The 17865-nt window shown below is 39.5% G+C and overlaps 2 protein-coding genes and 1 pseudogene across 3 annotated transcripts; all 3 read left to right on the top strand.

The window, feature by feature from the left end:
* The first annotated feature begins 2343 nt into the window (after nucleotides 1-2343).
* Nucleotides 2344-5253, top strand: LOC144655527 (kelch-like protein 2). Its single transcript, XM_078515767.1, has one exon. The coding sequence runs from the start codon at nucleotides 2349-2351 to the stop codon at nucleotides 4032-4034; it is 1686 nt and encodes a 561-aa protein (XP_078371893.1). The 5' UTR covers nucleotides 2344-2348; the 3' UTR covers nucleotides 4035-5253.
* Nucleotides 5254-7125: 1872 nt separating this feature from the next.
* LOC144655518 (kelch-like protein 40) lies at nucleotides 7126-16949 on the top strand. 2 transcript variants are annotated; one of them, XM_078515763.1, is made up of 2 exons: nucleotides 7126-8939; nucleotides 15586-16949. In XM_078515763.1, coding segments are annotated over exons 1-2 (1740 nt in total). In that variant the 5' UTR covers nucleotides 7126-7201; the 3' UTR covers nucleotides 15588-16949. The 2 variants fall into 2 exon arrangements, with proteins under 2 accessions (XP_078371889.1, XP_078371888.1); XM_078515762.1 differs by lacking the exon at nucleotides 15586-16949 and having other exon boundaries at nucleotides 7126-9127.
* Nucleotides 13828-15580, top strand: LOC144654056 (kelch-like protein 40; annotated as a pseudogene).
* Nucleotides 16950-17865: the final 916 nt, after the last annotated feature.

Raw genomic sequence — 17865 nt, 5'->3', positions numbered from 1 at the left:
TAAGCTTTTCTGCATTGAAAACAAAAAAAACCATCATAGTTTTAGAATAATTCAGTTTGTATTTTATTTCTGTATTGCGGTCTGTAAAATATTGAGGTCTGTGCTAAAGCCCATGATCAAATATGGTCTGAGAGTTTTTTTATTTTTAATTTTTTAATTTTTTTTTTAATTTTTGATTTTTAATTTTTTTTTAATTTTTTAATTTTGTTAAGGCATAGTTGTATTTATACTGAACTGAGGGCTTTGCCTGGATGGCGTCTAAAACAAGTATAAACAAGTAACTTTCTGACCCGGAATGTACCGGATTCAGAACCCAGAAACGGTTGATTTGGATATCATTTGTTAATCATTTGGCTTTTCAAGGTGCGCACATGCGTATTTGCGATGCTAAAGACTGTAAGACTAGAAGGTGGACTATATGAATGTTCATTAAAGTTAAAATTGATAGAGTTTAGCAACTGGTGATCTTTATTTTCCTTAAAATCTAAGTAGCGTAATTACGGTGACAGCGAGCATAATTTTCAGAAAGTAGCATAATTGTGGCATAATTTCTAAAAAATATGAGCACTGCTAAAAGCATAATATGCTTTTCTTCGGGCACAATCTACCAAAGCCTAAATTGACAACCCGATGACAACATTTTGAATAGAAAAAAATCGAGACCATTCGAAGGAAAATATATCATGATGGTTAAGGTGGCTGAATACAGTTTTTACGTGGCTCAATAGCGCGCGCTACGATTTTCTGCTTGACGTCATTATTGCTCGCGCGGACTAAAATGGCGCTAGCAACTCTGAACAGAAACGAAAAAGAGTTCCATCTGTTTTACCGCGCTTTACCAAATTTGTATACGAAAGAAAATTAAAAAAATACTTTCAGATAGGTCATGAAACCTGGGACGAAAAAACAACACGACAAAATGGTGGATAAACAACCGACAGAGAAGTTCTAAATCTGTCTTTCATTATGCTCGCGATGCATGGCGTCATATTAGCGCGCGCTCGCACGCGCAATTTGATTCGCTTCGGAGGTCGTAAAAGCCAGATTTTGATCCAGATTTTCTCGAAAACCTACCGTACAACCAATTATGAAACTTTCACAATTAAATTTAAGGGGTGAACCACGTCGACAGAAAAAATTTTGAAAAAATCTGTAAGACAGATTTTGAGCTATTTTGAAAATCGGCAAAATATCACATTTTCCTATTTTGCGAAAAATCTGTCTTACAGATTTTTATATTATTTTGCATGAATGATAATTCAAAGCCAGTTTCTTTTTTCTGAAATTTTGAGGTAGGGTCGTACGGGTAGATTTTGAGAAAAACGCCGTTTAAACTACTAGTGCCAGTCTCCTCTCAAGCACTCGGCCGTTCATTTAAGCTGTTTATTAGCATTTTTATTTTCCAAATATCGCATTAGATGGTTTTAGGATGTAACAAACAGTAATAAGAGAAAGAAACAACTTTTCTGGAGATTGTACAAGAGAGTTGAAGATTGCACTGATTTGCCCTCTCAAAACTGTATTAGGCCACCTTAAACAGGTCTAAATAGTCTAAAAATTGACAGCAACAAGGTGCTTGTGGGGGGGGGGGGGGGAGGGGGGGTACCCCAAAAAATTTTTGTACGGTGAGGCTCCTCCCCGAGTTCTTCACCCCTTACCCTTTTATATACCATTTTGCCAGAAATTGTACCCCTTTCGTATACCTTTTAATGAAAAAAGGTATCCCTTTCATATTTCTAAAAGTCATGGTATAGACTTAAAACATGACGTTTTCTTGTCACTTTCAAGTAGCGCTTCATAAATTGAAATAATACAGCCATAAATTGCGCATCTGTTCGAAATATTTTAATTAAAGGCCCTTTCAAAAACCTAAATGACAGATTTTCATACCCTTTCGTATACCTAAACTTGTGAAATCCCAACCCTTTTATATAGGCCGTTATAGGGAGTACCCCCCTCCCCCAGGGGATAAGCGTTGTCTTGACTAGACATTGTTACAAAATATTGATCCCATTAAATTTTTGACATTTTTTCTCCCAGTCCCAGTGACCTAAATCTCATTTTCCCAGGACAAAAACAGGTCAATCCCAGTTCTCATTTTACCCCTTCAGGACCCTCCTTATTCTCCCAGTTTTCATTCAACATTCGACTGGAGACTTCGCTTCTCAGCGGAGTGCCCTTCGGATTATGCGCCGAACTTATCTAGTCATTTTGGCGGGAAGACGGGAAGATTGCGTATCTCATAGAAGCGCGCAGCCATCTCTTGTGTGCTGAAATCGTTTATAATGTCGTTAGATTTATCATCGGAACCTATCACGGACACTGATGAGGATCAATTTTGTGTGAAAATGATGAAACGCCTCGATAGTCAGCGAAGGAACGAACAGTTCTGTGATGTGATTCTAGAAGTTGGCTCCGGTGACGATCAAGCTCGTTTGAAAGCTCACAGAATCGTGTTATGTGCAGCAAGTCCGTTCTTTTTCAACGCTTTTAATAGTGAAATGAAAGAAAAGAAAGAAGGAGTGATCCGATTGAAAGAGACGAGCAAAGCTGTGATGGAAGAAGTGTTGGAGTATCTGTACACAGGACATGTTGATATCAATGAACACAATGCATTTGATTTGCTGCAAATAGCTGATTTTTTGGTTGCTCCAAGTCTAAAAGAGCTAGCGTGCGGATTCGTTTCAAGCAAATTGTCTCCTTCAAACTGCATCAATGCGTATTATACCGCCGTAAAGTATCAATGCTCTGAATTGGAGAAAAGAGCGAGAGATTTTATTTTCGCAAATTTCATGGATGTCACGCAATCCCCCGATTTTCTGAATTTGAGCGTGACACAAGTGGAGGAGTGGATTTCAAGTGATGACATCATCGTGAAAGGAGAGGAAGAAGTTTTCCAAGTGATTGTGAAGTGGATGGTACGAGATGAGAATAGAAAACATCAAAGTTTTGTCGAGTTGTTTCACCACGTTCGTCTTGCTTATGTATTACGCAGCTTTGTTTTCAATGTCATTCTACCACATCCCCTGGTGAAAGACAGTGCAACATGTACAGGGCTTGTACTAGATGTCATGAAAGAGCTCTCCTATGGCACAGAAGAGTGCTATTTTGCACAGCCACCAAGAACCTGCCTCAAGACACATGAAGATGCTATTGTTGCCTGTGGAAAAAAGAAAACATTGTGTTACATTCCTTCAGAGAAAAAGTGGTACAAGTTGGCAGATGTGACGAAAAGCCTTTTGCCACCATACCAAAATATTGTCGTTCAGTCTGCCATGAGTGCTTGTCATGGTAAATTGTACATCACTGCACGGATGGATATTCATGATCATGTAGCAGAGAGATATGATCCATCAGTAAACTGCTGGACCCCAACCAAGTCTTTCACTGGGGCGATTTCACATAAGTTTTCAGCTTTTGTTAATTTTCAAGGATTTTTGTACATAATTGGAGGATGGAATGAAGAGGGAGTAACTGCTAATGTGCACAAATACAATCCTGATACCAACCTGTGTCAGGAGGTAGCTCCAATGAGCATAGCTAGACATGGTGTGTGCGCTGTGGCTGACCAAAACTCTTTGTATGCAATAGGAGGGCGCTCACAAGGTGAACCACTGGGTGTTGCAGAAAGGTTTGACCCTGAAACAAACTCTTGGACAAGAATTGCTTCAACTCTTGAAAAAAGAGCACTTGCTTGTGGTGCTGTTGTCAATGGAAAAGTGTTTGTGTTTGGCGGCTTCACTGGTACCGGAACATCGCATCTGAATCTTATTGAAGTCTTTGACCCGGCTACAAACATTTGGAGCAGCACTGAATGGATTGGTGCACCAAAATATATTTACAATGCTGTGAGTTTCAAAGGCAAGATTTTTGTGATGGTTTTGTTAGAGCATGGAAGATCCCACAGATCATCCTTACAAGCTTATGATGTTGATAAAAATGAATGGGAGCCTTGTTCAAGTGTTCCAGTTGGTACACAAGTGTTCACAATTGCTTCCCTAAGAATACCAAGAGACATTTTAGATTTTGTGTGACGTGATATGATTCACAGGAGTAGATATAGGTTGATTTATTTTTGGTACAAAACATTTTTTTATTTACTATTGTTAGTGACAGTTCTCACAAGTTTTGAAGTAGGTAATTATTAGTGGTGCAGTTGGTGTGGAATCCCTTTTTTGTGGTGGAGAGAGGAAAGGGTTTAAGATAATCTAAAATATAAGTGCCCTGAAATGCCATTTTCAGCACTCTTCCCATAGTTTTTCTTCCAAAAATCAACATGATTTGGATTCATGTTATTGTAAGGTGATATTTGATTCTGTGAATAGAGCGGTTTTCGCGGTTTTCGCGGTTTTCGCGTTTGCATTGGTTTTGCATTACTATACTTAGTGATTGGTTTAAAACTCTCGCACAACTTTCTCATCCAATCAGAAGTAAAACCAAAACCAATCATGACTCGGTTGTGCACAGTTTTTCCGCGCTTAGTGCCGGCTACATGTATTGCTTGGAGTTTTGATTGGTTTAATGGATTTGTCTGTGTCCTTTGTGATTGGCGTGAGTGATTACTTTGTTTTTGGTTTTACGACACTCAATTGAAAATGGCTCTATCAGAAATTGTAAAATCCATCAAATATTTTTTCTTGCATATGATAAGTCATATGACGAAGTCGAAACTGGGGAAATTATGTAGTTATGTGTAATCATATTTTGATATCCGGCAAGTGATGTTCATCATTTTTCAAACTTTGTGTTAACGTCAGCATGTTTAGTTTTCATCTCAAGTGAATTGTTAAATTAAATGGAACTAACCATTTTAAAGTAACTGGTGAAAATTATGTTTGGATGCCAACAAAATTACTTTGATGTTTAACAGCTTAGAATAATCACCCGAAATGAGTGGTGTTATGTAAACATAATTGAAGGATAATTAAACACAATAGCCTCCATTTGTCTTTAAAAATATGCACTGGTATTGTTTTGTCCTTACTCTTAGACATGATCTATTCCTCGAATATCACAGTTTTCCTTGAGCTTTGCTCTGGAAAAACTGTTAACTTCTTAGAACAGATAAAGACCACTGACAAATATTAGCGCATATTTTTGTGCCAAATGGAAGCTATTGCTTATAATAGTGATACTTGCGAAAACTATTGATTCTGTTGATATGCTTTTGACACTACACATGACCTGAGCCTGCAGTCTTCTGGTCAGCAACTGATGTTTATAAATTTGCTATTGAGCAACACCCGAGTCACAATTAACCCTCGGACGTACAAGGGGGGGGGGGGGGGGTTTTCCCAAATTTTGAAAAAACGATTTACTCTACAATGCTGAAACTTTCAGTAGCTGTTCATTCATCCTTTGCGGAATTTTTGATATGTCAACTATGTCTCCATGGTATTTGACGTTGCCATGGCAACGTCATAAATACAGGCAGGTCTTGCCAAAAATCGTCATTTTTAACATTTTTCTTGATTTTTTCCAGTTTTTTTAAACAGAAGTGCAAAATTTGTTTATTTTTACATTTCCTAAGCATTCTGGCTTGATTTTGCATCAATTTCCGTTATTTTGTGACTTTCTAAGAAAATGTTGAAATCCAAGATGGCGGATCCAAGATGGCGGCCCTTATGACGTCACGTGACGTCACAGCCAATTAAAGTTATGTCTTCTTGTAGAGTAAGCTAAGGGCTTTCTCCTCAATGCAAAATATTTTCGCTATGCCTTAATATAACGAAAACTCCGGGGAGGGGTTCCATCCACCCCCCCCCCCCCTTGTACGATGGTGGGGGTGTGAGTTTGCTTGTACGTCCGAGGGTTAACAATGTTCTTGTCAATATATATAAATCTTTGAATTTTATGACTCCTAGATATGTTGTTAAAGTAACTAGGAAAAAACTCAGCAATGATCGATTGCTTAAAATTAAAAACTTGCCCCAGTTCTCTGCATGCAAACCTCGGAATGGCCAAGTATTTAAGGTTATGCAGAATAATTCAAGGCAGTATGTTAAGTATAGATCATTGTCAACTCAAAAAAAGTTCTTCTCACATAAAGAGGCTACCCCAGCGGTTTCAGGGAACAAGGGAACATGGCCACCTGGGGGGGGGGGACTCGCATATGAAAGGGGCGGGTATGCTTGTCGTCTCACTTGGGGATGTAAAATTTAGACCTTTGGTCTCTCTTAGGGTGTTCCGGAGAAAACGGTCATACACATCCCTGCCACTTTCATATAGGAGACCTCCTTCTGGGCATGGCCATTATCTAAAATATAATAATTTGCCAATTTAAAAATAATTTTACACAAAGCATACCTGCCAACTCTCCAGATTTTCCCATGAGTCTCCAAATTTTTCTTCAAGTTTCTCGGTTTGATTTTCAGAGAGTGGAATTCATACATTGCCTTAAATGATATCTTTATAATGCAAATATTTCTCGACGTCTCCAATTCTTTGTACTCTGGGGGTTGGCAGGTATGCAAAGGGAATATAAAACGCAGGAACAGAAGCATAATATTTTAGGGAACAGAGGAAACTTTTGTTGGAAACAAGGAAACATGGACCTCCCTCTCTCCCTAGAGGCCCTCATTAAACTGAAAACTTATGACCCCACTCAAAAGGGGTCAAAATTACCAGCCCTAGCCACCCAGGGTATTGCCTAAACAGCCATTCCACCCCCACACTGCCCCTCTAACACAGCTTTTGTCCTGCTGGATGGCCACTTAGGGGAACTGTTATATCCGGGGGGGGACTCTTATATCAAACGGACAGGGATGCTCGTCGGAAATTTTGAAAAGAACCTCTAAAAGAGACCAATCTGGGTGTGGCTCAAGCTTTTCTTGAGCCCTTTAAGATACCAAAAAAAAAAGTAAGACGACGAGCATCCCCGTCACTTTCATATGCGAGTCCCCCCCCCCCCCCATCCCGCGGGCTGTTATATTCTGTTACATGTTGTATGGTGGTGTTCAACTAAAAGAAACTGAATTGTCTAAATATCACCCGGTATTTCACAGTAAAAGCCTGGGAAAACTACATTTACACATAAAAGAGCTTTTGCATGTTTTCAATAGCGTTCATTTCTCAGCGGAGTGACTTTCAGAGTATGCGCAGAACTTATCCAGTCATTTTGGCGGGAAGATTACGTAGCCATCACTGTGCGTAGCTATTTTTTGTTCGGTGAAATCCCTCTCAGTTAATTCGAAATTTGTACATGATGTCGTTAGATTTATCATTGGAACCCATCATGGACACTGATGAGGATCAATTTTGTGTGGAAATGATGAAACGCCTCGATATTCAGCGAAGGAACGAACAGTTCTGTGATGTGATTCTAGAAGTTGGCTCCGGTGACGATCAAGCTCGTTTGAAAGCTCACAGAATCGTGTTATGTGCAGCAAGTCCGTTCTTTTACAACGCTCTTAACAGCGACATGAAAGAAAAGAAAGAAGGTGTGATCCGATTGGAAGAGACGAGCAAAGCTGTGATGGAAAAAGTGTTGGAGTATCTGTACACAGGACATGTTGACATCAATGAACACAACGCATTTGATCTGTTGCATACGGCTGACTTCTTGGTTGTTCCAAGTCTAAAAGAACAAGCGTGCGAATTGGTTTTAAGAAAACTGTCTTCTTCAAACTGCATCAATGCGTATTATACCGCCGTAAAGTATCAATGCCCTGAATTGGAGAAAAGAGCGAGGGATTTTACTTTCGCAAATTTTATGGATGTCACGCAATCTAACGATTTTCTGAATTTGTGCGTGACACAAGTGGAAGAGTGGATTTCAAGTGATGACATCACGGTGAAAGCTGAAGAAGAAGTTTTCCAAGTGATTGTGAAGTGGATGGAAAGAGAGGAGAGCAGAAAATGTCATTTTTTTGAGTTGTTTCGTCACGTCCGTCTTCTTTACGTGTCACGCAATAATGTTTTTAATTTCATTTTAAAGCATCCCTTGGTGAAAGGCAGTGAAACATGCACAGAGTTTGCACTTAATGCTTTGAAAGAACTTTCGTATGGCACAGAAGAGTGCTACTTTGCACAGCCCCCGAGAAGCTGCCTCAAGACACATGAAGATGTCATTGTGACATGTGGAAAAAAGAAAACATTGTGTTACCTTCCTTTAGAGAACAAGTGGTACAAGTTGGCAGATATGACAGAAACTATGTCAAAACCATATCAAAATCTTGTCAATGTCTCTGCCCTAAGTGCTTGTCATAGCAAATTGTATAGCACTGCTGTTAATAGTGATGATTTTCTTGTAGCAGGGAGATATGACCCATCTGTTAACTGTTGGGCCCCTGTTAAGTCTTTGGCTGGGGCAATTTTGCATGGTTTAGCAGCTGTCACTAATTTTCAAGGAGTTTTGTACATAATTGGGGGGACAACTGATGAAGATGAAAGTGAAGGAACCAACACTGTGCGGAAATACAATCCCGATACAAACCTGGTGCAAGAGGTAGCACCCATGGATGTTGCAAGATATGGTTTATGTGCTGTAGCTGACAGAAACTCTTTGTATGCAATAGGAGGCTTGTCAAAAGGTGAAGCCTTGGACATTGTGGAAAGGTTTGACCCAGAAAAAAACTCTTGGACAAGAATTGCTTCAACTCATGAAAAAAGAGCTTTTGCTTGCGGGAAAGTGTTTGTGTTTGGCGGCTTCACTGGTACCGAAACATCACATCTGAATCTTATTGAAGTCTATGACCCAGCTACAAACATTTGGAGTAGAACTGAATGGATTGGTGCACCAAAATACATTTACAATGCTGTGAGTTTCAAAGGCAAGATTTTTGTGATGGGCTTGTTAGAGCAAGGTAGATCCCATAGATCATCCTTACAAGCTTATGATGTCGATAAAAATGAATGGGAGCCTTGTTCAAGTGTTCCAGTTGGTACACAAGTGTTCACAATTGCTTCCTTAAGAATACCAAGAGACATTTTAGATTTGTGTGACGACGTGATATCACAGGAGTAGAAATAGGTTGATTTTTTTTTGGTAGAAAACTATTGTCAGTGTTATCGCAAGTTTTGAAGCAGGTAATTAATTGGTGGTGCAGTTGGTGTGGAATCCCTTTTTTGTGGTGGGGAGGGGAAAGGGTTTTAGATAATCTAAAATATAAGTGCCCTGAAATGCCATTTTCAGCACTCTTCCAATAGATTTTCTTCGAAAAATACATATTATTGGGACCCATATTACTGTAAGTGGATACCGTAGAATTCCGGTTATAAGCCCTGGGCTTATACAACTTCGTAAGGGGTTTTGGATGGGCTTATAAGCGGAGGGGCTTATATCCGGGAGGGCTTATAAGCGGAATGAAAAAAACGTTTCGAAACGAGCCACGGGAGTGTTGATGGAAATACGTTTTTTTAGTTAAAAACGCATAATAAAGCAACATTTAGCCCTATTCAGAACTGTCGTCCGGTAGAGGGTGACTTATATCCGGGGGGGCTTATAATCGGATGAATTTTTTTGTTTCCAGGATGATGGGCCTATAACCGGAGGGGCTTATAAGCGGGGGGGCTTATAACCGGAATTTTACGGTATTTGATACTGTGAATATCAAAAATTGTTATCCATCAAATATTTTTTCTTGTATTTGATTGGTCATGTGACACAGTTGAAACTGCCGAAATTATATAGTTATGTCTGATCATATTTTGATATCTGGCAAGTGATGTTCCCCAGTTTTCAAACTTTGTGTTAACATCAGCATGTTTAGTTTTCATCTCAAAATGAATTGTTAAATTTAATACAACTAAACAGTTTGAAGTGACCTGCGATATGTTTGGATACCATTGGAATTACTTTGACATTTAACAGCTTAGAATGATCACTCGAAATGAGTAGTGTTATGTAAACATATTAATTTGAAGGGTAATTTAATAGTAAATAAATCCCTTCAGGCAGCTGGTATATTGGAGGATATTGCCAGAGACTGGTTGAAAAAAAATGTAAGTTGATTGGTTTACATGATTTTTTGACTCTGATTTCATTAAAGGTTATAAGAATTGAACAAGGTGACTTCATTTGTGCTTGCCTAGAAAATTGGGCAACGGATATCAAATTAGACGGGGTATGATACCTGTCGTCTGATTTTGTACCATGTAATGCATTTTGTCCAATGAGCGCGAGCAAAAATTAATGGGTGGGTTATAATTAGACACAATAGCCTCCATTTGTCTTCAAAATTATGCACTAATATTATTTTGTCCTTAGACATTATCTGTTCCTAGACCTTGAAGATCACAGTTTTCCTTGGCTTAGCTCTGGGAAAACCGTTCAATTCTTAGAACAGATAAAGCCCACTGACAAATATCAGTGCATATTTTTGTGCCAAATGGAGGCTATTGTTTATTCTCGGGGGGGGGGGGGAGGGACTCCCATATTGAAGGGACGGGGATGCTCGTCGGAAATTTTGAATTTTACCCCTAAAAGAGACCAATCTGGGTGTGGCCGAAGCTTATGAAGACCCCTAAAAGAGACTTTGTGTATATGAATTGAGCAAATATAACGAATGAAAATTCTTTCTTTTTGGTTCTTTCGTCGCTTGCAACCCTAAACAAGACCTTGACAGCTAAAAATAACGACAGTTTGCCCAGAACACCCTAAGCGAGACTAAAATCCGAAATTTACACCCCTAAGCGAGACGACGAGCATCCCCGTCCCTTTCATATGGGAGTCCCCCCCTCCCCCCGGAGTGTTTATTATAGCGATACTTGTGAAAACTATTGATTCTGCATGTTGATATGCTTTTGACACTACACATTACCTGAGCCTGCAGTCTTCTGGTCAGCAACTGATGTTTATAAATTTGCTACTGAGCAACGCTTGAGTCACAATTAACGATGTTCTTGTCAATTAATATAAATCTTCGAATTTTTTGACGTGTAGATATGTTGTTAAAGTAACTAGGAAAAAACTCAGCAATGATCAACATTCTAAGTCACTGTGCCAGACTGGTCATTTTTTGCAAATCATGTGACATAACATACAGCTGAGTCAATGACGCTGTGGAATCGATATTAAAGAAAAATCACACTTGATTTGAAAAAACAATGCATTGGCCCATCCTTCTCCTTGATTCCCTGCAGATACATCTGAATGACGTAGCCAGCTGAAATTTTAGACCAGAAAGTTGGTATCTAAAGTTGCTGGCAGTGAAAACAGAGATTGAAGGAGGTAATAGCTCCTGCTCACTTGTCATTCAACGTTCAATTACGTAATTAATTTAATCAGGTGTGTGCAAGGCACGGCCCACAGAGACATTTTTTGGCGTGTGCCCAGATAGGTGTGCAAGTTAGATTTTATCTGACAAAACAGTATCTAAGATTCTGCAGTATAATACAAGGTGGTATGGAGTGTACATCATTATCAACTCAAAAAACGTTCTTCCCACATAAAGAGGCTCCCCCAGCTGTTTCAGGGAACATGGCCACCCGGGGGTCTCCCATATGAAAGGGGCGGGGATACTTGTTGTCTTACTTAGGGATGTAAATTTTGGATATTTGGTCTCTCATAGGGTGTTCCGGAGAAAACGGCCACACGCATCCCTGCCCCTTTCATATAGGAGACCCCTTCTGGGCATGGCCATTATCTTTAATAATAATAATAATAATAATAATAATAATAATAATAATAATAATAATAATAATAATAATAATAATAATCCCACGATGTATAAGATTCTGACATCCATCATAGCAGAACGAACATACACTTTCTTGAGTGAACACCAGCTCCTACCATCAGAGCAGAAGGGCTGCAAGAGAGGGAGCTACGGATGCAAAGACCAACTCCTGTAGACTTTCTCAAAGTCCTTCGACGCGCGGTTTAGGTATGTCGTTCTCTCACGACTTCGTCACTCGCGGTCGTCGCTTCGCGACGCTTTTCGGCTCGCTTCGCTCGCCAATAGAGGGCGACTTGGTGCAAGTCTACAACTCCTGATAAACAAGATGATTCTGGAGGACTGTAAGACCAAGAAAAAGAACCTATCCACAGCCTGGATAGACTATAAGAAAGCTTTTGATAGTGTGCCTCACACGTGGATAATAAAGTGCATGGAAATCTATAAGATCTGCCCTGTGACTGTCAACTTTATCACAGAAAGCATGAAATGTTGGAAGACAACTTTACACCTCAACCATGCTGAAGGGTCAATAACACCAAGGCCTATCAATATCAAAAGTGGAATCTTTCAAGGAGACTCTCTCTCTCCACTCCTATTCTGTCTTGCCCTCGCTCCACTGAGTTCATTACTAAAGGCATCCACTTATGGTTATGAAGTCCAAGGTAAAACAATCAGTCACCTTTTCTACATGGACGACCTAAAAACCTATGCAAAAAGTGACAGCCAGCAAACCGGCCTACTCAATATTGTAAAGACATTCAGCGATGACATCAAGATGGAATTCGGGCTGGACAAATGTGCTAAAGCTGCATTCAAAGGAGGAAAGCTGACAGAAACTTTCGACCTGCAACTTGACACTGACATAATAATAATAATAATAATTTGCCAAATTATTTAATAATTATTTTACACAAAAGGAATATAAAACTCAGGAAACACAGGAACAAAAGCATAATATTTTTGGGAACAGAGGAAAATTTTGTTGCGAACAGGGAAACATGGACCTCCCCCTCTCCCTAGAGGTCCTCATTATTTCAAAATTAACAGCCGTAGCCAGCCAGGATATAGCCTTAACAGCCCTTCCACCCCCACCCTGCTCCCCTCTAACACGGCTTTTGTCCTGCTGGATGGCAACCCTTGAGGGGGAGGCACTCCCATATATGAGCTATATAGGTATGTTCCGCTGTGAAAGGTATGATTTTCAAGGAGTTTAGTCTGGGATAGGGTATAGAAATCAAAGAGTTTTGGTCTAGAAATAGGGTATCATTTGCCGAAAAACTGATCAGTGGTATGAAGAATTAAGTCCAGAATACAAACCCGGAAGAGAAAGAGGCTTTCCCAACATGTGAATAAAATCAATGTTTGTGACAGATGGTTTTCCATTAAAAACACTGATGGTGATGCAGTTCTAAAAAGAAGCAAATCTGGGATAGGATAGGGATTTTCGGTATCTGATGGTCTGGCATAGAGTAAGGGTTTCAGAGTCCCAGCGCTTGGCACACCCCCACCCAAAAATACACAGGGTGCCCCCCTGTGAGGGGAACTGTTACATTCTGTTACATGTTGATGGTGGTGGTCAACTAAAAGAAACTGAACTGTCTAAATATCACCCGGCATTTCACAGTAAAAGCCTGGAAAAACTACATTTACACACAAAAGAGCTTTTGAATGTTTTCAATAGCGTTTATTTCTCAGCGGAGTGACTTTCAGAGTATGCGCAGAGCTTATCTCGTTTATGTTGGCGGGAAGATTACGTAGGCATCACTGTGCGTAGCTATCTTTTGTTCGGTGAAATCCCTCAGGGGCACCCATCGAGAATATAGTTCAAAACCACTTAAAGATAGCACCGTTGAACGTATTTTAGTTTTTAAACGGTAGATATAGGCATATTTTTATCCCCTAAAATTTTTTTATCTGTTCGGATTTCTTAGCTGAAAGTCTAGCGATCCGAAAGTTATAGGGATCAAAACTTACCTTTTCGAAAAAATTCCAGCCAGAGAAGGTCTACCGAAAATTCTAGGTGACCTTTTTAGAGTAAAAATCCGTTAAAAATGAACAATTATACCATCTTTTAAATATTCGAAAATTCTAGGAAAGGCAGGCAAGCAAAACAATTTACAATGAATGTTCCGAAAATTCTAGATCTCAAATCGTCTTCCGAACAGATATTTTAACGAAATATTCCGTTGGGTGCCCCTGATCCCTCTCAGTTAATTCGAAGTTTGTACATAATGTCGTTAGATTTATCATTGGAACCCATCATGGACACTGATGAGGATCAATTTTGTGTGGAAATGATGAAACGCCTCGATATTCAGCGAAGGAACGAACAGTTCTGTGATGTGATTCTAGAAGTTGGCTCCGGTGACGATCAAGCTCGTTTGAAAGCTCACAGAATCGTGTTATGTGCAGCAAGTCCGTTCTTTTACAACGCTCTTAACAGTGACATGAAAGAAAAGAAAGAAGGAGTGATCCGATTGGAAGAGACGAGCAAAGCTGTGATGGAAGAAGTGTTGGAGTATCTGAACACAGGACATGTTGATATCAATGAACAAAATGCATTTGATTTGCTGCAAATAGCTGATTTTTTGGTTCTTCCAAGTCTAAAAGAACTGGCATTTGAATTGGTTTCAAGAAAATTGTCTTCTTCAAACTGCATCAGTGCATATTATACCGCCGTGAAGTATCAATGCTCTGAATTGGAGAAAAGAGCGAGGGATTTTATTTTCGCAAATTCCATGGTTGCCACGCAATCTAACGATTTTCTGAATTTGAGCGTGACACAAGTGGAGGAGTGGATTTCAAGTGATGACATCACAGTGACAGCAGAGGAAGAAATTTTCCAACTAATTGTGAAGTGGACGGAAAGAGACGAGAGCAGAAAACATCATTTTATTAAGTTGTTTTGTCACATCTGTCTTCTTTATGTGTCACGCAATGATGTTTTTAATTTCATTTTAAAGCATCCATTGGTGAAAGGCAGTGAAGCATGTACAGAGTTTGCACTTGATGCCCTGAAAGAACTTTCATATGGCACAGAAGAATGTTATTTTGCACAGCCACCGAGAAGCTGCCTCAAGACACATGAGGATGTCATTGTGGCATGTGGAAAAAAGAAAACTTTGTGTTACATTCCTTCAGAGAACAAGTGGTACAAGTTGGCAGATATGACAGAAACTTTGTTGAAACCATACAGAAATCTTGCCATTCAGTCTGCCGTCAATGCTTGTTATGGTAAATTGTACTGTACTGGTTTTAATGATGATGATATTCGCATAGCAGAGAGATATGATCCTTCAGTTAACTGTTGGGCCCCTGTAAAGTCTTTTGCTGGGGCAATTTTACATGATTTTGCAGCTGTCGTTAATTTTCAAGGATCTTTGTACATAATTGGGGTGTCCAATTTCAACGATGAACTTGAAGTAACTAACACTGTGCGCAAATACAATCCAGATACAAACTTGTGGAAAGAGGTAGCACCAATGAGTATTGCAAGATATGGTTTATGTGCTGTAGCTGACAGAAACTCTTTGTATGCAATAGGAGGCCGAATAGAAACTACAGCCTTGGATGTTGTGGAAAAGTTTGACCCGGAGAAAAACTCTTGGAGTAGAATTGCTCCAACTCTTGGAAAAAGAGCTCTTGCTTGTGGTTGTGTTGTCAATGGTAAAGTGTTTGTGTGTGGAGGCCTGACTAGTAGCGGAACATCTTATGGAAATCTTATTGAAGTGTATGATCACCCAGCTACAAACGTGTGGAGTAGCATTCAGTGAATGGGTGCACCAAAATACATTTATAGTGCTGTGAGGTTTAAAGGCAAGATTTGTGTGCTGGGCTCGTTAGAGGAAGGTGGATCCCACAGATCATCCTTACAGGCTTTTGATATTGATAAAAATGAATGGCAATCTTGTTCAAGTGTCCCAAGTGGTATTCATGTGTTCATGATTGCTCCCTTAAGAATACCAAGAGACATTGGTCGGTCACTAGAGCAGATGAATTCAATGGAAGAAAATTATTCCAAAACCTTTCCTGAAAGAACACTTAGTCATTAGATTTCAAGAGGTTGATGTTATGAGAGGAGAGACAATGACTTTCAGACTGCTGAGGTTCCCAAAACCAGCAAGAAAAAAAAAAGAAAATCGGCAAAATGATTGGTTTCTAAAGAAACTGTTTGTCATGTATTTTCAGTAGTTTTGGTGCTGCATCAGTGAGCAAATGAAACATTTAGTTAGTGTAAAGAGCTAATGCTCAAAACATTAGCTGTTCCAAATTCCAATGACAGATAAATAATTTTACCTTTAGAGAAGTTTTCACTTACAGTCGTGCCAAGAGAAGCGTACCCCCCTAGAGTACATTAAGGAATTGATTATTTGAAATTTGAATCTGTTAGTCAATTTCAATAATGGATTCATCTTATCAATAATATAAGGACGCGAGGATTGTAATTTGAAAATGTTTGCGAAGAGTTTTCGAAAGAGTTCACCTTCAAAGAAATGAATTTATTAGTCATTTACCTTGAGTTTATTACTTTATTAGTTTACCTACGGATGAAGAATAGTAATGGAAACCGGTAGGATTAAAGTTGGCGGCAGTCGTCGCTTCGACATGCAGTGTTTTGCCAAATTTATATGTATTCTTGTTTTGTCAACAAAGCCGCTCGACGTTTATGTCCTGCAGCCTCGATGAGCCAGTGATTTCTGAACTCATTGCCCACGGTCAAGTAGGATATTTTTCTATTGAATTCCGTTTCTTGATGCCTCTGTAACCGTCTAAATTGATTCATTTAAGTACTCACGAGTGTGTTGTATTTGTCCCCTGCGTAACATATTATATTTTGATCGCTAGATAAAGCAAATCAGTTCAGATTAAATCGGTTCCGTAAAAGAATATAGCCTGTAGTCGATTAAAATCTCATTCATTTGTCTCAAGTTTTCAATAGTTTACTATTAAAACAATTTTATACCCTGTAGTCCTTTATTGAAGCGATTTTTCTTTCACAATTTCATGGCCTCGACAGAAACTTTTCCGCATGAATTAAAACCAAAGTGTAGTGACGTCACCGGATGGCATTAGAGCCAGATGTGTTCAGACGTCCCTTCTGGCGAGTAGGCGAGCACAGCGGGATGTCTGAGATTCAGGCTAGCTCCTGATCTGATCGGGGGAGCAAAGCGAGCCGAGAAGGGACTGGGGACCCTCTCCCTCCTTTTTCTTCCGGCTTTCTTTGCGCCCCATCCTCGACCGGAGGGCCTGATCACAGGCATGAGTAAAAAAAATATATTAACCATTAAATAGTTCTAAATTGGTGATTATATCTGGGAATACAACACTAAGAATGGGGGAGGGGGTGTTGAAATGACACACCCAACCCCTGCCCCCCCCCCCCCACTTTTGGTCATGGGCCTGCCACATGTGATGATCTTACCCACAATCTTCACCCATTCAGCCTGGGTGGGACCCCCCAGCACCAGATCCAGAGGGGTGAATTGAGTGGTTAGCCCCCCACCACCCCTTAATCCACCAGGAAATTGAAAATAAACACATTAAAATAGAAAGTATGGACAGTGACACTGGCTAAGGTGTAAAATGTGTTGATAATTTTAGCAAAAATAAAGTTCACATAATTTCTAACATGTACCCCGCTCTCCCCATAAAAAAAACCTGGGCCAAATATTAAGAAAACAAAGTATTTGTTAAAGTACCTGTAAAGTAAAAAATAATCGCTGTTTATTTAAATGGCTTTAAATAAAGAACACCCATTGTGCCATTGCCATGGCAAAAGTTATACTGCCAATAGACTGGAAACAAGAATGTTGCCATGGTTATATCACAGTATGAGCCATCTTGTACCATCTTTCTTTTTCTGAGACAAGACTTATTTTAAATCATATATCAGTTGAGATACATATAAAAGAAATTTTAAAAGTGTTCAAAACGACCAGAGCCTACGACACACCCTATCCATGCCCCCACCCCTAACAAAAAAGACGCTTCCATCCTGCCCAGCAGTCGCTGGGGATGAAATTGAAATATAGTGCAAAGTCAAAGAACTTACGTGTCATTCTTACCTAGAAAAAAATTACACATATACACCAATGATTCTTTTTTTACTCTTGTTTTGTTTGTTTGTTTGATTGACTGTTATTTGGGGTTTCCGGCTTTATTAAAGAGCCTTCACTTCTCAGCGGATTGCCTCTTGAATTATGCGCTAATCTCATCTGGCTATTTTGGCGGGAAGTCACGCAGCCAT

This window comes from Oculina patagonica, chromosome 5 (genome assembly GCF_052425735.1).
Source record: "Oculina patagonica isolate OP01 chromosome 5, crgOcupat, whole genome shotgun sequence".
NCBI classification, from domain to species: Eukaryota; Metazoa; Cnidaria; class Anthozoa; order Scleractinia; family Oculinidae; genus Oculina; species Oculina patagonica.
Note: the sequence above shows the minus strand (reverse complement) of the source record. Positions and strands in the feature narration are given on the sequence as shown.